The following is a 23,648-nucleotide window of genomic DNA, read 5'->3' as shown; positions in this document are numbered from 1 at the left end:
GCAGATAGCTGAGCATTGGACTGTTGAACTCTTGATTGATCATGCAGATAGCTGAGCATTGGACTTCATAAGGTGAATGCACCAATTTGTAAGTCGCTCTGGATAAGAGCGTCTGCTAAATGACTTAAATGTAAATGACTCTTGATTCATCATGCAGATAGCTGAGCATTGAACTCTGTAGAGAAACCAGATTTCGACATTGCATATTATTTAACATTTCCATTTTGCGTCATGCTGTTCATAGAAGTACATTTCTCGTAGTTACTTATCCTGGCAAACGGGAGTGGGTTTGGACGGTAAATCTCGGGTAACGCCGTTCTCTAACAGTGTGAGCTGATCGCAGATATTGCTACAGCAGATATTGCTAGAGACTTCATTAGTGTCTTTTCTAATACAGATTCTAGTTTTTTAGTTTCCAAGAACAACATCACATCATCAAGAAATATAATCTTTATATGAGCTCATGACATTCGTTTTTTTAATGTAACAGGAACATCATCTAATGGGGAATAAAATTATCATTAAACGTGCTATAAAAATGTCCCTTGATATAAGACTCAATCATGGACACTCTTACTGACAGTGGTGGCTGCTTTGCGTGACATACTGTTGTCTCCACCTTCTTGCCCTTTGTTGTCTGTGCCCTGTTTTGTGTTGCTGCCATGTTGTGCTGGTGCCAAGTTGTGTTGCTGTCATGTTGTGCTGGTGCCAAGTTGTGTTGCTACCATGTTGTTGTCATGTTGTGCTGGTGCCAAGTTGTGTTACTACCATGGTGTTGTCATGTTGTGCTGCTACCATGTAGTGCTGGTGCCAAGTTGTGTTGCTACCATGTTGTTGTCATGTTGTGCTGCTACCATGTTGTTGTCATGTTGTGCTGCTACCATGTTGTTGTCATGTTGTGCTGCTACCATGTTGTTGTCATGTTGTGCTGCTACCATGTTGTTGCCATGTTGTGTTGCTACCATGTTGTTGTCATGTTGTGCTGGTGCCAAGTTGAGTTGCTACCATGTTGTTGTCATGTTGTGCTGCTACCATGTTGTGCTGGTGCCAAGTTGTGTTGCTACCATGTTGTTGTCATGTTGTGCTGCTACCATGTTGTGCTGGTGCCAAGTTGTGTTGCTACCATGTTGTTGTCATGTTGTGCTGCTACCATGTTGTTGTCATGTTGTTCTGCTACCATGTTGTTGTCATGTTGTGCTGTTACCATGTTGTTGTCATGTTGTGCTGCTACCATGTTGTTGCCATGTTGTGTTGCTACCATGTTGTTGTCATGTTGTGCTGGTGCCAAGTTGTGTTGCTACCATGTTGTTGTCATGTTGTGCTGCTACCATGTTGTGCTGGTGCCAAGTTGTGTTGCTACCATGTTGTTGTCATGTTGTGCTGGTGCCAAGTTGTGTTGCTACCATGTTGTTGTCATGTTGTGCTGGTGCCAAGTTGTGTTGCTACCATGTTGTTGTCATGTTGTGCTGCTACCACGTTGTGCTGGTGCCAAGTTGTGTTGCTACCATGTTGTTGTCATGTTGTGCTGCTACCATGTTGTGCTGGTGCCAAGTTGTGTTGCTACCATGTTGTTGTCATGTTGTGCTGCTACCATGTTGTTGTCATGTTGTGCTGCTACCACGTTGTGCTGGTGCCAAGTTGTGTTGCTACCATGTTGTTGTCATGTTGTGCTGCTACCATGTTGTTGTCATGTTGTGCTGGTGCCAAGTTGTGTTGCTACCATGTTGTTGTCATGTTGTGCTGCTACCACGTTGTGCTGGTGCCAAGATGTGTTACTACCATGTTGTATTGTTGTATTGGGTCTCTCTGTATGTAGAATTGTGGTGTCTCTCTTGTCGTGATGTGTGTTTTGTCCTATATTAATATTTAATTTATTTTTAATCCCGTCCCTGCAGGAGGCCTTTTGGTAGAGCGTCATTGTTAATAGAATTTGTTCTTAACTGACTTGCCTAGTTAAATAAAAGTGAAATAAACATTTTTTAAAAAATCCTGTCTCTTATGTCCTGTGAAGGATGGTGTGGCCAAGGTGGGCTCCAGTACTAATGCCTCTACTGTGCAGAGTGGCCTAGGTGGGCTCCAGTACTAACGCCTCTACTGTGCAGTGTGGCCTAGGTGGGCTCCAGTACTAACGCCTCTACTGTGCAGTGTGGCCTAGGTGGGCTCCAGTACTAACGCCTCTACTGTGCAGTGTGGCCTAGGTGGGCTCCAGTACTAATGCCTCTACTGTGCAGTGTGGTATAGGTGGGCTCCAGTACTAATGCCTCTACTGTGCAGTGTGGCCTAGGTGGGCTCCAGTACTAACGCCTCTACTGTGCATTGTGGCCTAGGTGGGCTCCAGTACTAACGCCGCTACTGTGCAGTGTGGCCTAGGTGGGCTCCAGTACTAACGCCTCTACTGTGCAGTGTGGCCTAGGTGGGCTCCAGTACTAATGCCTCTACTGTGCAGTGTGGCCAAGGTGGGCTCCAGTACTAAAGCCTCTACTGTGCAGCGTGGCCAAGGTGGGCTCCAGTACTAATGCCTCTACTGTGCAGTGTGGCCTAGGTGGGCTCCAGTACTAACGCCTCTACTGTGCAGTGTGGCCTAGGTGGGCTCCAGTACTAACGCCTCTACTGTGCAGTGTGGCCTAGGTGGGCTCCAGTACTAACGCCTCTACTGTGCAGTGTGGCCAAGGTGGGCTCCAGTACTAACGCCTCTACTGTGCAGTGTGGCCTAGGTGGGCTCCAGTACTAATGCCTCTACTGTGCAGTGTGGCCTAGGTGGGCTCCAGTACTAACGCCTCTACTTGTGCAGTGTGGCCTAGGTGGGCTCCAGTACTAACGCCTCTACTGTGCAGTGTGGCCTAGGTGGGCTCCAGTACTAACACCTCTACTGTGCAGTGTGGCCTAGGTGGGCTCCAGTACTAACGCCTCTACTGTGCAGTGTGGCCTAGGTGGAATCCAGTACTAACGCCTCTACTGTGCAGTGTGGCCAAGGTGGGCTCCAGTACTAACGCCTCTACTGTGCAGTGTGGCCTAGGTGGGCTCCAGTACTAACGCTTCCATCCTTCACAGGACATAAGAGACAGGATTTTTTTTTAAATGTTTATTTCACTTTTATTTAACTAGGCAAGTCAGTTAAGAACAAATTATATTAACAATAACGCTCTACCAAAAGGCCTCCTTTAGGGACGGGATTAAAAATAAATTAAATATAAATATAGGACAAAACACACATCAGTGTGGCCAAGGTGGGCTCTAGTACTAACGCCTCTACTGTGCAGAGTGGCCTAGGTGGGCTCCAGTACTAACGCCTCTACTGTGCAGTGTGGCCTAGGTGGGCTCTAGTACTAATGCCTCTACTGTGCAGTGTGGCCAAGGTGGGCTCTAGTACTAATGCCTCTACTGTGCAGAGTGGCCTAGGTGGGCTCCAGTACTAACGCCTCTACTGTGCAGTGTGGCCTAGGTGGGCTCTAGTACTAATGCCTCTACTGTGCAGTGTGGCCAAGGTGGGCTCTAGTACTAATGCCTCTACTGTGCAGAGTGGCCTAGGTGGGCTCCAGTACTAACGCCTCTACTGTGCAGTGTGGCCTAGGTGGGCTCCAGTACTAATGCCTCTACTGTGCAGTGTGGCCTAGGTGGGCTCCAGTACTAACGCCTCTACTGTGCAGTGTGGCCTAGGTGGGCTCCAGTACTAATGCCTCTACTGTGCAGTGTGGCCAAGGTGGGCTCCAGTACTAACGCCTCTACTGTGCAGTGTGGCCTAGGTGGGCTCTAGTACTAATGCCTCTACTGTGCAGTGTGGCCTAGGTGGGCTCCAGTACTAACACCTCTACTGTGCAGTGTGGCCTAGGTGGGCTCTAGTACTAATGCCTCTACTGTGCAGTGTGGCCTAGGTGGGCTCCAGTACTAACACCTCTACTGTGCAGTGTGGCCTAGGTGGGCTCCAGTACTAACACCTCTACTGTGCAGTGTGGCCTAGGTGGGCTCCAGTACTAATGCCTCTACTGTGCAGTGTGGCCTAGGTGGGCTCCAGTACTAACGCCTCTACTGTGCAGTGTGGCCTAGGTGGGCTCCAGTACTAATGCCTCTACTGTGCAGTGTGGCCTAGGTGGGCTCCAGTACTAACGCCTCTACTGTGCAGTGTGGCCTAGGTGGGCTCCAGTACTAATGCCTCTACTGTGCAGTGTGGCCTAGGTGGGCTCCAGTACTAATGCCTCTACTGTGCAGTGTGGCCTAGGTGGGCTCCAGTACTAATGCCTCTACTGTGCAGTGTGGCCTAGGTGGGCTCCAGTACTAACATCTCTACTATCAGCATCAACACCACTAATGCCATGCCCATCGTGTACCCATCATCCTTCACTGCCACTGGTCTAGTGCTCTTCAACATCAACCCTCACTTCCTGGATACCGACCCTAACAGCAGGCACGGGGCTGAGTACAGGGTCTGTGTCTGAACATTTTATTGGTTGTCGAATCTTTGCTTCCTCCATCCACAATTCCTCTCAACGCCCAATCGGAGTAGAAGAGCTAAGGTTCGCATCTCGGAACTCCTCCTCCAATGAGCTTTTGAGAAGAAGGGCGTTGTAAATTATGGGCTAAATTGACATGCCATATCTCTCCTGACTTCCATCTGTCACCTGGTGAGTATGAGAGAAAGCTGGTATATATTATTGACCATTATGTATTGATAACTGTATTGATAACTGATTATTTGACAGAGAGGGGCTGAGAAATTAAAACTCAAATTGTAGCCAAAATCTATCATTGCTATGTTATGGATTGATCAGTGATTGTTGTCTCGGGGTCTGAGAGAGGGGTCCATGTATTGATTGTTGTCTCGGGGTCTGAGAGAGGGGTCCATGTATTGATTGTTGTCTCGGGGTCTGAGAGAGGGGTCCATGTATTGATTGTTGTCTCGGGGTCTGAGAGAGGGGTCCATGTATTGATTGTTGTCTCGGGGTCTGAGAGAGGGGTCCATGTATTGATTGTTGTCTCGGGGTCTGAGAGAGGGGTCCATGTATTGATTGTTGTCTCGGGGTCTGAGAGAGGGGTCCATGTATTGATTGTTGTCTCGGGGTCTGAGAGAGGGGTCCATGTATTGATTGTATTGATTGTTGTCTCGGGTCTGAGAGAGGGGTCCATGTTAGCTCTGACCCGTCCGCCAATGGGAATCTATTTAAAACGGTATGGGGTAGGGCTTGTTAGTGTTTAGGGACGTCCCAAGGATCCCACACATAGCTCTGACCCGTCCGCCAATGGGAATCTATTTAAAACGGTATGGGGTAGGGCTTGTTAGTGTTTAGGGACGTCCCAAGGATCCCACACATAGCTCTGACCCGTCCGCCAATGGGAATCTATTTAAAACGGTATGGGGTAGGGCTTGTTAGTGTTTAGGGACGTCCCAAGGATCCCACACATAGCTCTGACCCGTCCGCCAATGGGGATCCTAATCAAATACAAATCATCATATATATATATAGGTGACTGAGTATGAAGCTAATGGAAAATCAGATGTCATCCCCATTTCACTACTTTTATTTAATTTATTATTCAGTTCTTTGCTCCGTCTGTCTGCAGCCTAACTCCTAGGTTCAGGTCAGCTCCGTAACGGTTCAGGTCAGGTATCAGCTCCGTAACGGTTCAGGTCAGCTCCGTAACGGTTCAGGTCAGTTATCAGCTCCGTAACGGTTCAGGTCAGTTATCAGTTCCGTAAAGGTTCAGGTCAGCTCCGTAACGGTTCAGGTCAGTTATCAGCTCCGTAAAGGTTCAGGTAGGTCCAGGTCAGTTATCAGTTCAGGTTCAGGTCTGTAGGTTCCGTAAAGGTTCAGGTCAGGTATCAGCTCCGTCAGCTCCGAAAGGTTCAGGTCAGGTATCAGCTCCGTAAAGGTTCAGTTCCGTAAAGGTTCAGGTCAGTCATCAGTATCAGCTCCGTAAAGGTTTCAGGTACGGTTCAGCTCCGCTAACGGTTCAGTCAGGTTCAGGTCAGCTCCGTAACGGTTCAGGTCAGTTATCAGCTCCGTAACGGTTCAGGTCAGTCATCAGCTCCGTAACGGTTCAGGTCAGTCATCAGCTCCGTAACGGTTCAGGTCAGTTATCAGTTCCGTAACGGTTCAGGTCAGTTATCAGTTCCGTAAAGGTTCAGGTCAGTTATCAGTTCCGTAAAGGTTCAGTTCGAAAGGTTCATCAGTTCGAAAGGTTCAGGTCAGGTCGGTTCAGGTCAGTTATCAGGAAAGGTTCAGGTCAGTTATCAGTTCCGGAAAGGTTCAGGTCAGCTCCGTAAAGGTTCAGGTCAGTTATCAGTTCCGAAAAGGTTCAGGTCAGTTCCGGAAAGGTTCAGGTCAGTTCCGGAAAGGTTCAGGTCAGTTCCGTAATGGTTCAGGTCAGTTATCAGCTCCGTAAAGGTTCAGGTCAGCTCCGTAAAGGTTCAGGTCAGTTATCAGTTCCATAACGGTTCAGGTCAGTCATCAGCTCCGTAACGGTTCAGGTCAGTTATCAGCTCCGTAAAGGTTCAGGTCAGCTCCGTAAAGGTTCAGGTCAGTTATCAGTTCAGGTCAGCTCCGTAAAGGTCCAGGTCAGTTATCAGTTCCGTAAAGGTTCAGGTCTGTTCCGGAAAGGTTCAGGTCAGTTATCAGCTCTGTACAGGTTCAGGTCAGCTCCGTAAAGGTTCAGGCCAGTTATCAGTTCCGTAACGGTTCAGGTTTGTTCCGGAAAGGTTCAGGTCAGTTATCAGTTCCGTAAAGGTTCAGGTCAGCTCCGTAAGGGTTCAGGTCAGTTATCAGTTCCGTAACGGTTCAGGTCAGTTATCAGATCCGAAAAGGTTCAGGTCAGTTCCGGAAAGGTTCAGGTCAGTTCCGTAATGGTTCAGGTCAGTTATCAGTTCCGAAAAGGTTCAGGTCAGTTCCCGAAAGGTTCAGGTCAGCTCCGTAAAGGTTCAGGTCAGTTATCATCTCCGTAAAGGTTCAGGTCAGTTATCAGTTCCGAAAAGGTTCAGGTCAGTTCCGGAAAGGTTCAGGTCAAGTTCCGTAATGGTTCAGGTCAGTTATCAGTTCCGAAAAGGTTCAGGTCAGTTCCGTAAAGGTTCAGGTCAGTTATCAGATCCGTAAAAGGTTCAGGTCAGTTCCGGAAAGGTTCAGGTCAGTTCCGTAAAGGTTCAGGTCAGTTCCGTAATGGTTCAGGTCAGTTATCAGTTCCGTAAAGGTTCAGGTCAGTTCCGTAAAGGTTCAGGTCAGGTATCAGTTCCGTAAAGGTTCAGGTCAGTTATCAGCTCCGTAAAGGTTCAGGTCAGTTATCAGTTCCGTAAAGGTTCAGGTCAGTTATCAGTTCCGTAAAGGTTCAGGTCAGTTCCGTAAAGGTTCAGGTCAGTTCCGTAAAGGTTCAGGTCAGTTCCGTAAAGGTTCAGGTCAGTTCCGTAAAGGTTCAGGTCAGTTCAGGTTCAGGTCAGTTATCAGTTCCGAAAAGGTTCAGTTCCGTAAAGGTTCAGGTCAGTTCCGTAAAGGTTCAGGTCAGTTATCAGTTCCGTAAAGGTTCAGGTCAGTTCCGTAAAGGTTCAGGTCAGTTCCGTAAAGGTTCAGGTCAGTTCCGTAAAGGTTCAGGTCAGTTCCGTAAAGGTTCAGGTCAGTTCTGTAAAGGTTCAGGTCAGTTATCAGTTCCGTAAAGGTTCAGGTCAGTTCTGTAATGGTTCAGGTCAGTTATCAGTTCCGGTAAAGGTTCAGGTCAGTTATCATTTCAGATAAAGGGCAGATTTTCTGGTGTGTTAATAAAACAGGATCAAATGTGTATATTTCAACATTTCATTTATGAATGAATAAGCTCAACCAGAAACATGTTTGTTTCTTGTGGGAAAAGAATACATAATTATCACCATTTAAAAATAAAAAAAACACAACCCAAAGAGAAATATGAGCGAGGATGGAAGAGCTGGAAGTGTGAATAGGGGCCGGTCCCCCAGTCCATTCACTGCTCACAGCGAAGTGGTGTCGCCTGCCATGGAACAACACACCAAATGAAGATACATAATACTACCAGAAAGGGAGAAGAAACAGGTGAAGTAGGGAATAAGTGCTACTGTTTGATTGGTTAGTGTGACTCCTGTGATACTGTTTGATTGGTTAGTGTGACTCCTGTGTTACTGTTCGATTGGTTAGTGTGACTCCTGTGTTACTGTTTGATTGGTTAGTGTGACTCCTGTGTTACTGTTTGATTGGTTAGTGTGACTGTTTGATTGGTGAGTGTGACTCCTGTGTTACTGTTTGATTGGCTAGTGTGAGTCCTGTGTTACTGTTTGATTGGTTAGTGTGACTCCTGTGTTTCTGTTTGATTGAATAGTGTGAGTCCTGTGTTTCTGTTTGATTGGTTAGTGTGACTCCTGTGTGACTGTTTGATTGGCTAGTGTGACTCTAATATGAACAACAAATGTGATGATCACCCAATATCGGTAAAATCATTCTTGGAAGTAATTTTATAGAAACATTTTTTTTTTTTACATTTACACAGAGACTTGTGATTTTTCGTACATCTACACACGTAGGAAAATAACATATTAAGGTTAAAAAACCTAGTTATATATTAACTGCCTTACATTTTTATAGAGCAGAAACAACACATCAATTAATTATTCATCAAAGTATTGATATGTAAATACAACCCATAGTATGTCCTGCTATCAACACCTTGCAGGATCCATACCAAATTATTTCAACACCAATCATGCCGTGTCTTTAAAGACAATATTATTCAATAACTATCCCTCTGAGTTACACCACATATCATAATTGCTGTCTCATATTCACATTGTTGCAGCAATTCATTTAACTTAAAGTCTAGTGCACTAAGGCTACGTCTATACATTCAGCCCAATTCTGATCTTTTGATCAACCACATCAGATCTTATTCACATCAGATGTTTTTCCCCCGAACTGATCTGATTGGTCCAAAAAGATCTGAATTGGGCTGCCTATGTAGACACAGCTTCTAAGACGCATTAAAATAAACAGTAGAATAAAGAGAGAGAGAGAGAGAGAGAGAGAGAGAGAGAGAGAGAGAGAGAGAGAGAGAGAGAGAGAGAGAGAGAGAGAGAGAGAGAGGTCCAGAGAGAGCGAGTCTGGAAGTCAAAGATTATATACAACAGCACTTAATCAAACCACTATTTTTCCTGTCATCCATATAGTACAGGAAGGTGTCATCCAGATGCAGCTATAAACAGCCAGGTGCCCAGGAGGAGTACTGGTACGGCTGATCCTACATCACCACACTGATTCTGAGATGCTTTGTGAATACATACAGGACTAGGGCCCCGTATCCACAAAGCATCTCAGAAAAGGTCCTAGGAATCATATTAGAATCTGGTTTAAGAACAACAACTCAGAGTAGGTTTTAGGATGCTAAAGACACTGAGTTCTAGCCACAAAAATCAACTCATAAAGTTTCTCAGCTATGTTCAGTCCAACCCTCTTCCTGGAGATCTACTGTCCTGTAGGTTTTCAGTCCAACCCTCTTCCTGGAGATCTACTGTCCTGTAGGTTTTCAGTCCAACCCTCTTTATGGAGATCTACTGTCCTGTAGGTTATCTTCCTGTCTGGGTTGGCGCCCCCCCTTGGGTTGTGCCCTGGAGGAGATCTTTGTGGGCTATACTTGGCCTTGTCTCAGGATGGAAAGTTGGTGGTTGAAGATATCCCTCTAGTGGTGTGGGGGCTGTGCATTGGCAAAGTGGGTGGGGTTATATCCTGCCTGTTTGGCCCTGTCTGGGGGTATCATAGGATGGGGCCATAGTGTCTCCTGACCCCTCCTGTCTCAGCCTCCAGTATTTATGCTGCAGTAGTTTATGTGTCGGGGGGCTAGGGTCAGTTTGTTATATCTGGAGTACTTCTCCTGTCCTATCCGGTGTCCTGTGTGAATTTAAGCATGCTCTCTCGAATTCACTCTCTCTTTCTCTCTTTCTTTCTCTCTGTCTCTCTCTCGGAGGACCTGAGCCCTAGGACCATCCCTCAGGACTACCTGGCATGATGACTCCTTGCTGTCCCCAGTCCACCTGGCCGTGCTGCTGCTCCAGTTTCAACTGTTCTGCCTGCGGCTATGGAACCCTGACCTGTTCACTGGACGTGCTACCCTGCTGTTTTCAACTCTCTAGAGACAGCAGGAGTGGTAGAGATACTCCTAATGATCGGCTATGAAATGCAAACTGACATTTACTCCTGAGGTGCTGACTTGTTGCACCCTCAACAACCACTGTGATTACTATTATTTGACCATGCTGGTCATTTATGAACATTTGAACATCTTGGCCATGTTCTGTTATAATCTCCACTCCACCCGGCACAACCAGAAGAGGACTGGCCACCCCTCATAGCCTGGTTCCTCTCTAGGTTTCTTCCTAGGTTTTGGCCTTTCTAGGGAGTTTTTCCTAGCCACCGTGCTTCTACACCTGCATTGCTTGCTGTTTGGGGTTTTAGGCTGGGTTTCTGTACAGCACTTTGAGATATCAGCTGATGTAAGAAGGACTATATAAATTCATTTGATTTGATTTTGATCTGTCCAACCCTCTTCCTGGAGGGTTGAACTGGTAACCTACAGGACAGTAGATATCCAGGAAGAGGGTTGGACTGAACCTACAGGACACTAGTTCTCCAGGAAGAGGGTTGGACTGAACCTACAGGACACTAGTTCTCCAGGAAGAGGGTTGGACTGAACCTACAGGACACTAGTTCTCCAGGAAGAGGGTTGGGCAGCCCTGCATTAGTGGCTATAGTTATTGAGTCATATCATGTGAATTAGGCCTCTTGTGAAATCATTGTCAATAGCGACACATGTAGGTCTAGATTATGTATGGGTTGATCATAGAAATAGCTAAACATTCTTTCAACTCAAAAGAAATTGACTGTCTATGGTGCAGGAACCTGTCTATGGGTCAGGAACATGTCTATGGGTCAGGAACCTGTCTATGTTGCAGGAACCTGTCTATGGGTCAGGAACCTGTCTATGGGTCAGGAAACTGTCTATGGGTCAGGAACCTGTCTATGGGTCAGGAACCTGTCTATGGGTCAGGAACCTGTCTATGGTGCAGGAACCTGTCTATGGGTCAGGAACCTGTCTATGGGTCAGGAACCTGTCTATGGGTCAGGAACCTGTCTATGGTGCAGGAACCTGTCTATGGGTCATGAACCGGTCTATGGGCGTAGGAACCTGTCTATGGTGCAGGAACCTGTCTATGGTGCAGGAACCTGTCTATGGTGTAGGAAACTGTCTATGGGTCAGGAACCTGTCTATGGGTCAGGAACCTGTCTATGGGTCAGGAACCTGTCTATGGTGCAGGAACCTGTCTATGGTGCAGGAACCTGTCTATGGGTCAGGAACAGGTCTATGGGTCAGGAACCTGTCTATGGTGTAGGAACCTGTCTATGGGTCAGGAACAGGTCTATGGGTCAGGAACCTGTCTATGGTGTAGGAACCTGTCTATGGGTCAGGAACCTGTCTATGGGTCAGGAACCTGTCTATGGGTCAGGAACCTGTCTATGGTGCAGGAACCTGTCTATGGGTCAGGAACAGGTCTATGGGTCAGGAACAGGTCTATGGGTCAGGAACCACTGACTAACTGCCTTTTTCTATTATCAAGACACCAACTGGTAACTGTTAACTGGTTAGGACAGCTCATGAGGTCTCCTGAATATCTGCTGGCTAGATGGGATTTTTATTTATTTTTATTTGCAAAATGTTCTACTTGTGAGAGATAGTGTGTAGATGCAGGTCCTGGTGTTGAAGTCTGGAGACCTCCGGGGGTTGCTGGAGGTCTCAGGCTTCATTGTTCCTGTCACCATTCTCCTGCGGTGCCAGCTGTTCCTTCTCCGTGTTGTCCTCCTGAGGGGGGCGTACACGCTTGAAGAACCCCAGCTGGAGGGAGGGAGGGAGGAGTCACAGACAATTAGGATCCTATGTCCTCTAATTCTATTTATTAAACTTCTATAGCGCTTTTCATTACAGAAGGAATCTCAAAGCGCTGTTATCTGAACACGCAGGTACAGTCTACAAAGTGCTGTTATCTGAACACGCAGTTACAGTCTACAAAGGGGCTTAGAAACCCATCCACTCAGGACTTGACATGTGAAAACAAGGTTAAAAAATGACCATTTCTATAAAAAAATATTAAAAAATATAAAAAATTCAAGAAATGATAACATAATTTGTAAACCCTGTTTGTAAGCTTTTAAATGACATCCATCTCAACCGTTTATCTTTCCCAGTGATGTAAAAACACTCAACCGTTTATCTTTCCCAGTGATGTAAAAACACTCAACTGTTTATCTTTCTCAGTGATGTAAACACTCAACCATTTATCTTTCCCAGTGATGTAAAAACACTCAACCGTTTATCTTTCTCAGTGATGTAAACACTCAACCGTTTATCTTTCCCAGTGATGTAAACACTCAACCGTTTATCTTTCCCAGTGATGTAAAAACACTCAACCGTTTATCTTTCTCAGTGATGTAAAAACACTCAACCGTTTATCTTTCCCAGTGATGTAAAAACATTCAACCGTTTATCTTTCTCAGTGATGTAAAAACACTCAACCGTTTATCTTTCCCAGTGATGTAAACACTCAACCGTTTATCTTTCCCAGTGATGTAAAAACACTCAACCGTTTATCTTTCCCAGTGACGTAAACACTCAACCGTTTATCTTTTCCATTGATGTCTCGTGGTACTTTGGGATATGCAAAAATCAACTTTGAGCACCTTTTATCTCACCAATGTTTTGGTATTCAGGTCCAAAATGTCACTTTCTGAGCACTTCTACAATGGACATATGGAAGGTTTCCTTTTAAATCGAAAGGTGTGCTGTCAAAAAAAGGGATTGAATTTCTAGCTTATGCCTAATTTTCAACGCCGGCCACTAGATGGACTTTATTGGAAACTTTATTGGAGAGGATAGGAGGCAAGGGAAGGAAAGGTTTGACTCACCTTATACATGATGAAGATTAGCAGAGCCAGCAGCAGTAGTCCAGCCAGCACAGCCAGCGCCACCACCCACCCGGGAACAGGTTCAGGATCAGATTGCAACCAGATCACTGACATACTCACCTGAAGGACAAATCACAGGGTTTTACAATACAACACATCTCTATTCATCCAATTCACAGAGACAAAGGAAATGACCTATTTGCTGTTGTAGTAACCAGCCATAAAGAACCATATAGGATCCTATGGACTCAAAAGTAGTGGATTACAGAGACTGGGGTTCCATTTCAGAGGCAGACCTGGTTCATGTCATGTGACTCACCGTAATTGCGTTGGAGGGCAGCTCAGACACCAGGTTCTTGTTATAAGGCATCTCTATGACGCTGAAGGAAGCGGAGGATCTCACGGTGAACGATCGGTTCTGGCTCTCAGTCTGGATGAAAGAAACGCACCATCACGGCTCGATTTTATTACATCAAAAAGGTACTAGGTTTTTCTTTAAGTTATGGCCCATATAGCTAGCCTGGTGGTGCCAGATTTATTTAAGTTGTGGTCCATATAGGTAGCCTGGGGGTGACAGATCTATTTAAGTTATGGTCCATATAGCTAGCCTGGTGGTGCCAGATTTATTTAAGTTATGGCCCATATAGCTAGTCTGGTGGTGCCAGATCTATTTAAGTTATGGCCCATATAGCTAGTCTGGTGGTGCCAGATCTATTTAAGTTATGGCCCATATAGCTAGCCTGGTGGTGCCAGATTTATTTGTGCAGATCCAGTGTGATGCGTCAATAGCAAGCTTTAACAAGCATACACTATGCTACAACCAGGTGTACCAGGCTCTTGTTCATTAGGGCACACCAGTGGCGACCCATCATTCAGGGAATTTGGGGTTGCCTGGTTGCATGTTATTTTGGCATTAATACGTGTCACATATCAGTTTGCAAACAATGTAAACAAAAAAAAAAACTAAAACAACTTATAATTTAGTTAATAAACCCTCCCATACAAACATGGTCTCTTTTTGTCTTTTTTGATTCAGGTGTTTCAGCCTAGCTCAGTGCTTTCTGTGGTGTTGGGGCAGCCAGAGGAAAATACGGCGCATAGGGGTTGGTAAATGTCCTCTTGTTGTGCCGTGATTGGCTCAGTGTTCTGTCACTCATGGGGACACTACGTCACTGCCAAATCTAAGGGTAGACCTTGAAAATTCAAGCCCCTTGGGTGCTGCCATAGAGTTACATTAGAAGTGCCCATCCAAGAAGGCTTTAGGTCATTGGCCACAGATAAAATGATGTCAAATCACATTATATCTACCGTAGCTTTGATTAGACGGATCATGTCAACATTATACTTTCACTATCTTAGCTAGCAAGCTAGCAGTCATCATCATGAATCACGTCGACAATCTACTGGCAAATCTTTTTTAATATTTGTCATATGAAGAGAAATAATGAAGATAAATTATTAATAAAACATATTGGTGCTCATTGGCTATTGGACATAAATATTACACAAGATGGAAATCGTAAATTCAACAATGAGTGGTTTGGAAGGAATCAGTGGCTAACTAAAGATCACTGACGTCATCATGATTCGACCTTGTTTTTTTTGCTGAGTTCCCAGTCTTGAAAGCCCCATAAATCCAGAGAATGCCAGACTTTGATGACAAAATTTGCCCACGAAGGACTGCCGCTTCACCTTCCTGTTCAAGTGAGTCCAAAAATGTCTTGTACACCGCTGCATAAATGATATAATATACCAAGGAGATATGTATAATGTAGCTAAGAAAGTCATACTAAGTGTATGTTGTGTAGTAAGCTGTTAGTAGCCCATGTGCCTCACCCTAATAATTTGGTCTATTTTCCCATCTTAATTTCTCCTACTGTTCTGACTTGGTGGTGCACAAGTAGCCTCTAACCTGTTTTAGAGAAATTATATTATTGAATATTGTAAGAGCATTGTCTGCTTATATGCCCTTTTTTATCATATGGTTCTGACTTGGTGTACAGGGAGAATAATGTAAGAACAGCCCATGTTCGGAATTATGTTGCAGTACATTTCAAAAGTGCTGAACAAGTAGTTGTATTGACTATGTCCATCCTAGCTTGATCAATCGAAATGATGCATTGCCTCTTATCCACTATTCGTCCCATAGTTCGTACATCTCAATTGTCAGTAGAAACAACATTTGTTTAAGCAAGTCAGCCATATCAGCTATGTTTTTTTAAAGGCAGTAAATGAGTCTGAATGAACTGTTTCACTGCCAGACAAGGTTCCTCTGATAGACAGGTGTAGCAGTGGTAAGGTGTTGGGACTCTGCTGTTGGGGACAGCTTTATGTAGGTCCTAACAGTTTGTGGTCACCGTTTGTCACTGTTATAGTGCAATTCATGTATTGTTTAGTGTTGTGTTGTGTAGTGGCTTTGCTGGTATGCAAAAAAATGTTGGTTTGCCCCACCAAGATTTACATGCTAAAATCGCCACTGGGGTACACTGTAGCCACATGTCTTGAAATGGAAATCAGAAACGGCATTTCTCATTGGATAGATAGTACCCCCAATGTACCCCCGTTTGGTGCCTAATGAACACAACCCTGCTGTATGCTTCAACTACAGTAGGTGGAATGTCTCATCTTGAGGAAGGTGGTCACCCCCCTATAGTCTTGAGTGGACGTACAATACAGAACAAACACATCTGGGACCACCAGGCTAGTATAGAACGTCTAGGTCCCTTCAAACTAAACTCGAAGCCAGTTCCACTGCGGGTTTTCTCTTCTTCCATTGTTTCCCTCTAATCAGGGAGTGATGTAGAGGGAGTGATGTAGAGTGATGTAGAGGGTGCAATTAATTATCAGGTAGAAAATAAAACCAGCAGGCTCCAGACCGGGTATGTGAAGAGTTGAAAAGCACTGCTCTAGGGGATAACAGACAGGAGTCTCACCTTGAGGAAGGTGGCCACCCCCAGTCTGGAGTGGACGTACAGGGTAGTACTCTGACCTCTCTCCACACGGCCCACCTGACACCGGAGCTTCAGGCACTGGGCTTTGGAACAGTCCTGAGTGAGGAGACACATTCACAGTGACATTAAACACAATCCATATGGCTAATGCCATCTGTATGAGTACATTAGTACTGTAGCCAACAGGGTTAGCGATTCAGAAAGTACATTTCAGACTTGCGGTTTACTTCCTGAATCAACTGAATTGAAATGGAATTGACCCGAAACCCTGGTATAAAATGACAGTACAGCATTAGCCAGGTAATCACGCCAAGTACCAGAGTTTCCAGGTCTCCCTCCATCTCTTTCTTCGCCAGCTCTCTGCGGTGAACATGGTTCCTGTTCCTCCCTTCTGTATTGTCTCCACTGGTGGAAGCTGAACCATTTGTCTCTGCTGACAGAGGATTCTAGAACGGACAGAGAGAGAGAGAGGAATCCCTTCAAATAACTTAGATTATTATGTCACCAATAGCAACGGAAGCTCTATCTCAATTGTTTAACAATCTGTTCCCTCGTTGTCTCCTCCTGTTCATTTCAACTGACGGAAAATACTGACTGGTGTTACCTGCAGTGGCAGGTTAGTTTATCGCCTGGCTGACGTTCACCTGGTCGCCAGGCTGACGTTCACCTGGTCGCCAGGCTGACGTTCACCTGGTCGCCAGGCTGACGTTCACCTGGTCGCCAGGCTGACGTTCACCTGGTCGCCAGGCTGACGTTCACCTGGTCGCCAGGCTGACGTTCACCTGGTCGCCAGGCTGACGTTCACCTGGTCGCCAGGCTGACGTTCACCTGGTCGCCAGGCTGATGTTCACCTGGTCACTTCTTTCAGATCAGTGCAATAAATGGGAGGAGCATCGGAGAGGACAGACTATTTAGACAATTGAAAAAGAGCCAGTGTCTAGGTTGAATGAAATGGTGAATGGAAGGCTGAATGGAAGGGAGAGAATATCACATACTGAGACATTGAGTGGGTTGATCTCCATGTCTGTACTGCAGTTCATGCCTCCGTCCACCTCTAGTTTAGTGATGTAGAGCAGAGAGCCGTTGTTGAACCTGTAGGGCCACTCGATGTCCAGTATGGCCTTGCTGAAGGTACTGGGACCTCTGTTACGCAACTGGAATAAGACAGATTGTAGTTACCGGTACTGCTCCAGGCTTCACTGACTTATATCGGTGTTACGTGAAAGGTCAGCTATGTCCGTTTTTATATTTATCAGTTGACATTGATCTACAGGTAAATTACACGGCGGGTGAATCTCATGTCACGACACGGTGGGTCTAATGTCACGACACGGTGAATCTCATGTCACGACACGGTGGGTCTAATGTCACGACACGGTGGGTCTAATGTCACGACACGGTGGGTCTAATGTCACGACACGGAGGGTCTAATGTCACGCACGGCGGGTGAATCTCATGTCACGACACGGCGGGTCTAATGTCACGACACGGCAGGTCTAATGTCACGACACGGCGGGTCTAATGTCACGACACGGCGGGTCTAATGTCACGACACGGCAGGTCTAATGTCACGACACGGCAGGTCTAATGTCACGACACGTTGGTTCTAATGTCACGACACGGAGGGTCTAATGTCATGACACGTTGGTTCTAATGTCACGACACGTTGGTTCTAATGTCACGACACGGCGGGTCTAATGTCACAACATGGTGGGTCTAATGTCACGACACGGAGGGTCTAATGTCACGACACAGCGGGTCTAATGTCACGACACGGCGGGTCTAATGTCACGACACGTTGGGTCTAATGTCACGACACGGTGGGTCTAATGTCACGACACGTTGGGTCTAATGTCACGACACGGTGGGTCTAATGTCACGACACGGTGGGTCTAATGTCACGACACGGAGGGTCTAATGTCACGACACAGCGGGTCTAATGTCACGACACGGCGGGTCTAATGTCACGACACGTTGGGTCTAATGTCACGACACAGTGGGTCTAATGTCACGACACTGTCACGACACGGCGGGTCTAATGTCACAACACTGTCACGACACGGAGGGTCTAATGTCACGACACGGTGGGTCTAATGTCACGACACGGTGGGTCTAATGTCACGACACGGAGGGTCTAATGTCACGACACGGCGGGTCTAATGTCGCGACATGGAACCCAATATAGTGCATTACTTTTGACCAGCCTATCTAGGGAATAGGGTGTCATTTGACCAGCCTATATAGGGAACAGTGTCATGGTTGACCTCATAGATGTGCAGTATTTGTGGACCGATGTCGTCTCCTACGACAGGGTTCTCTTTGGGCTTCCAGTTAGCGATGGGCAGGAAGACCTGGTCAGGAAGCGCCACCCTACAGCAGAGGGAAGGGGGGGGGATTGGGGTTCAACGTCTGGGCTATACATATTTATAAACTACATTCTGCATTTCTTCACATCCTATTACCGTGAATCAATAAAGTCATTACTATATGAGAGATGGTAGGGGACATCAGTACTGTCTTTGCTACTAAACCACTTATCATGGGATACATACATTCCAACATACACCATCAAACTAAACCCTTCTGTTACCCTCAGGTCTGAGACAGACAGACAGACAGACAGACAGACAGACAGACAGACAGACAGACAGACAGACAGACAGACAGACAGACAGACAGACAGACAGACAGACAGACAGACAGACAGACAGACAGACAGACAGACAGACAGACAGACAAAGCTGAAGGTCCCACCTGGGATTTGAGCTGGCAGATATTTACTAATTACCAGCTAATTACCTGCTAATTATAATCTAAACACAATCTGCATTTTATGACAGACAGACAGGTGACAGACAGACAGACAGACCCATTAAGGTAGATGAGGACAAAGCTGAAGGTCCCACCTGCCCATTGAGCTAGGATAAGTGTATGTTGGTGACCTCCCACCTGCCCATTAAGGTAGGATGAGGTGTATGTTGGTGACCTCCCACCTGCCCATTAAGGTAGGATAAGGTGTATGTTCTGACCACCACCTGCCCATTTTATGATGTGTATGTTGGTGACCTCCCACCTGCCCATTAAGGTAGGATAAGGTGTATGTTGGTGACCTCCCACCTGCCCATTAAGGTAGGATGAGGTGTATGTTGGTGACCTCCCACCTGCCCATTAAGGTAGGATAAGGTGTATGTTGGTGACCTCCCACCTGCCCATTAAGGTAGGATGAAATGCAGGAGAATATACTAAAGTGAAATAACATTCTCTGCACACTTCAATTAGATGATATTTCTGTACTTAAACTGCTAAGCTTTTGTTCAGTGATGGCCGTCATTGGAGAAGACAACATACCCTCTGACATCCACATTGGTCAGAACAGCCAGCGTAGTGATGCTGGAGACCAGACTGCTGGTGCTGTTGAACTGGTTGGAACTGAAACACAGTATTATATTATTAACTTATTTGAAAAGAAAGACCAGATCGTTTAAACATCAGATAAGCAGTGTACACAGTACAGTACAGGTCGATGCTAAAACACAAAATGTCCACAGGGTGGAACCATTGCATTGTATTGTAATGTTTTGTCCATGATTTTGAACTAGCTGCTAAAGCCTCATAAGAAATATACAAAAACTCCAGACAATTCCACCACAAGACACATCAACTATATTCTAAACAATTTAACAATGACTTTGATCAACAGAATATGTTTTTTTTTTGTAGAGAGGACCAGCGTGACCTTGGGTTAGCAAGGAGAGTAAACAAGAGGTTTTCTTTCATAACAACAAATGCAGCTACTCTGTCAATCCAACCAGGGAGAAGAGAAATAACATATTTTTATTTTATTTTTTACATTTGCTCTTGTCAAAGTGGTCCAATATAGGAAGTAGGGTGCTGTTTGGGACACGCGTTTAGTCTCACTGTCTGTTACCACAGAGTCAGAATGTGTAGTGGAGAATGTACAGGGAGTCTCTTCTCTAAAAAAATATTTTTAGTTAAATTAGGTCCTAACTTTATGACCATTCGACCGTTTCATTCCAGTACTTATACAGGTTAGTAGGTTCATTAAGTCTCGCGAGAGAGACTTGTATACACACCCAGTTGTTTGGAAATAAAGCTCAGGAAAAGTTAATTTTTATTTCTAAAAGCCACACCTGTAAGAAAGACTTGTGTTCTGAACCCGTTTTTGTTAACAGCTCATTACCTCTGTATCTGCAGGTCAAACTTCACAAATGTGTCCTGCTCTGAGAGCTGATGAACACTGAAGCGGAGTCCGGCCAGCACCTGAAGACGACATCGCACCACAGCATCGGGATCATCACCATTCTGATTTTAAGTCTCGTACTGCGTTTATACAGGCAGCACAATACTGAAATGTTTCCCAAAAATGTTTTACCAATCAGATCTGATTTGCACAAAAATTTGGATAAAAGCGTCTGCTAAATGGCATATATTATTATATTATATATTATAAAAAAATTTAAAAATTTGCCAATAAATGAATCAGATTTGGGCAGCCTGTGCAAACGCACCCTCTGATCAGAATCAGAATCATCTTTATTCACCAAGTACATTCACATGTACCAGGAATTTCAACTGGTGAAATGGCGCTGTCTAGTCAACACCAACATAGAAATAGAATCCCTAGAACAGACATCCCCCCCCCATTCAGGTCAACGGGACGGATACCAATCTGCATGCTCCATTCACTCACCTTAATTCCTCCTTTCATGGGGTTCCCCAGGTCACACACCACCACCCTGGTCTGATTCTCTGTCTTGTATGCACAGGACAATCTTGACAGAGTCTGCAAGGGAGAAACCGACAAAATGCATGATACTATGTTAATGTCGATAGCTAGTCACTTTAACTATACCTACATGCACATATTACCTCAATTACCTCGACTAACCTGTGGCCCAGGTTATATAGCCTCTCTACCGTTATTTTAATGCTGATGTTTAATTACTTTCATTTTTTTATTTTTCCTTCACCCTTATTTTTCTTAAAACTGCATTGTTGGTTAAAGGCTTGCAATTAAGCATTTCACTGTAAGGTCTACGACACCTGTTGTATTCAGCATTTCACTGTAAGGTCTACTACACCTGTTGTATTCAGCATTTCACTGTAAGGTCTACTACACCTGTTGTATTCAGCATTTCACTGTAAGGTCTACTACACCTGTTGTATTCAGCATTTCACTGTGAGGTCTACTACACCTGTTGTATTCAGCATTTCACTGTAAGGTCTACTACACTACACCTGTTGTATTCAGCATTTCACTGTGAGGTCTACTACACCTGTTGTATTCAGTATTTCACTGTAAGGTCAACTACACCTGTTGTATTCAGCATTTCACTGTGACGTCTACCTACACCTGTTGTATTCAGCATTTCACTGTAAGGTCTACTACACCTGTTGTATTCAGCATTTCACTGTAAGGTCAACTACACCTGTTGTATTCAGCATTTCACTGTGAGGTCTACCTACACCTGTTGTATTCAGCATTTCACTGTAAGGTCTACTACACCTGTTGTATTAGCATTATCTAATAGTATGTTATCGCTGTAAGAGAACGAGTTAGCTAGCACGCTGTAAGAGAACGCGTTAGCTAGCATGCTCTAATAGTATGTTATCCCTGTAAGAGAACGAGTTAGCTAGCATTTTCTAAGAGTATGTTATCGCTGTAAGAGAACGAGTTAGCTAGCACGCTGTAAGAGAACGAGTTAGCTAGCATGCTGTAAAAGAACGAGTTAGCTAGCATTCTTAATAGTATGTTATCGCTGTAAGAGAACGTGTTAGCTAGCATTCTCCAATGGTATGTTATCGCTGTAAGAGAACGCGTTAGCTAGCATTCTCTAATAGTATGTTATCGCTGTAAGAGAACGCGTTAGCTAGCACGCTGTAAGAGAACGCGTTAGCTAGCATTCTCTAATAGTATGTTATCGCTGTAAGAGAACGCGTTAGCTAGCATGCTCTAATAGTATGTTATCGCTGTAAGAGAACATGTTAGCTAGCATTCTCCAATGGTATGTTATCGCTGTAAGAGAACGCGTTAGCTAGCATTCTCTAATAGTATGTTATCGCTGTAAGAGAACGCGTTCGCTAGCATGCTCTAATAGTATGTTATCGCTGTAAGAGAACGTGTTAGCTAGCATTCTCTAATAGTATGTAATCGCTGTAAGAGAACGTGTTAGCTAGCATTCTCTAATAGTATGTTATCCTGTAAGAGAACGCGTTAGCTAGCATGCTCTATTTGTAATGGTCGCATTAGCTCCCCCTTGCCAATTCACAGTTATTTCCCTGCTAAAAGACATATCACGAATCTACAGGCATCAATATATACTGTCGTCCTGCAAATCTAATCTGCTACCTTGTGTCTATCATCAGAATAAACATCAATCAACTGAGATCGCTGGCTGGACAGTACTTTGGTTTAAAAACACAATGCAAGAGAGTTACGAAGTACGATCACATCTGTTACATCTGGGGCCTCTATTTTATTTTACCTCACTGTTGCGTACGACCCCAGTGAAGTCAGCCTGGGGAGGAAGGAAGACATGGAGCTCTGCCTCGTACGCCCCCTCTCCTCTGTTCTCCGCTGTCACCTCCAGGGTCAAGGGGTTATCATCTCCTATGTAGATCTGCTTCTGGTCACTGGGGAGGTCAGAGATCAGATTAACAGAATGATCTGCTTCTGGTCAGTGGGGAGGTCAGAGATCAGAGTAACAGAATGACCTGCATCTGGTCAGTGGGGAGGTCAGAGATCAGAGTAACAGAATGACCTGCTTCTGGTCAGTGGGGAGGTCAGAGATCAGAGTAACAGAATGACCTGCTTCTGGTCAGTGGGGAGATCAGAGTAACAGAATGACCTGCTTCTGGTCAGTGGGGAGGTCAGAGATCAGATTAACAGAATGGAGTTAGACTATGGGGAAGTTTCCATAATTTTGCTATGCCATAACTGAACAAGTGACAGACCACTCACCTCACTACAGACAGCTTGAGGTCTGGCTTGCAGATGTTGTCATCTCCACAGTCCAGTAGGACATGGGCCTGAAAAACATTGTCACAAGCAGACAGTTTGTTAACCCATCTCTTCTACTCTCACCATGTGACCCACCTCTCCTACTCACCATGTGACCCATCTCTTCTACTCTCACCATGTGACCCACCTCTCCTACTCACCATGTGACCCACCTCTCACCATGTGACCCACCTCTCCTACTCACCATGTGACCCACCTCTCCTACTAACCATGTGACCCACCTCTCCTACTCACCATGTGACCCACCTCTCAAACTCACCATGTGACCCACCTCTCAAACTCACCATGTGACCCACCTCTCAAACTCACCATGTGACCCACCTCTCAAACTCACCATGTGACCCACCTCTCAAACTCACCATGTGACGATGTGACCCATCTCTCCTACTCACCATGTGACCCACCTCTCCTACTCACCATGTGACCCATCTCTCCTACTCACCATGTGACCCACCTCTCCTACTCACCATGTGACCATGTGACCCATCTCTCCTACTCACCATGTGACCCACCTCTCCTACTCACCATGTGACCCACCTCTCCTACTCACCATGTGACCCACCTCTCCTACTCACCATGTGACCCATCTCTCCTACTCACCATGTGACCCATCTCTCCCACTCACCATGTGACCCACCTCTCCTACTCACCATGTGACCCACCTCTCCTACTCACCATGTGACCCACCTCCTCCTCCACACCATGTGACCCATCTCTCCTACTCAC

The 23,648-nt window shown here is 45.4% G+C and overlaps 1 protein-coding gene across 3 annotated transcripts in view; it reads right to left on the bottom strand.

Annotated features, from left to right (window-relative positions):
- Nucleotides 1-10,582: 10,582 nt before the first annotated feature.
- LOC124031914 (integrin alpha-V-like) overlaps nucleotides 10,583-23,648 on the bottom strand; it is a 60,548-nt gene continuing 47,482 nt past the window's right edge. Inside the window, exons 19-31 of one of the 3 annotated variants that reach the window (XR_006838189.1) lie at nucleotides 22,863-22,930; nucleotides 22,387-22,534; nucleotides 20,592-20,684; nucleotides 20,082-20,161; nucleotides 19,229-19,309; nucleotides 18,145-18,250; nucleotides 16,876-17,034; nucleotides 16,198-16,326; nucleotides 15,863-15,976; nucleotides 13,249-13,359; nucleotides 12,930-13,049; nucleotides 11,119-11,862; nucleotides 10,583-10,852 (exon numbers count right to left, since the gene is read on the bottom strand). Coding sequence is in view for 1 of the 3 variants with exons in the window: in XM_046343760.1 (XP_046199716.1) it covers nucleotides 11,764-11,862; nucleotides 12,930-13,049; nucleotides 13,249-13,359; nucleotides 15,863-15,976; nucleotides 16,198-16,326; nucleotides 16,876-17,034; nucleotides 18,145-18,250; nucleotides 19,229-19,309; nucleotides 20,082-20,161; nucleotides 20,592-20,684; nucleotides 22,387-22,534; nucleotides 22,863-22,930 (1,308 nt within the window). In the remaining 2 variants the exon portion in view is untranslated. Of the gene's footprint in view, nucleotides 11,863-12,929; nucleotides 13,050-13,248; nucleotides 13,360-15,862; nucleotides 15,977-16,197; nucleotides 16,327-16,875; nucleotides 17,035-18,144; nucleotides 18,251-19,228; nucleotides 19,310-20,081; nucleotides 20,162-20,591; nucleotides 20,685-22,386; nucleotides 22,535-22,862; nucleotides 22,931-23,648 lie in introns of all 3 variants that reach the window. The other 2 variants (XR_006838193.1, XM_046343760.1) reach the window with 2 other exon arrangements.

This window comes from Oncorhynchus gorbuscha, linkage group LG01 (genome assembly GCF_021184085.1).
Source record: "Oncorhynchus gorbuscha isolate QuinsamMale2020 ecotype Even-year linkage group LG01, OgorEven_v1.0, whole genome shotgun sequence".
Taxonomy (NCBI): Eukaryota; Metazoa; Chordata; class Actinopteri; order Salmoniformes; family Salmonidae; genus Oncorhynchus; species Oncorhynchus gorbuscha.
This window is presented reverse-complemented; position numbering and strand designations above follow the sequence as displayed.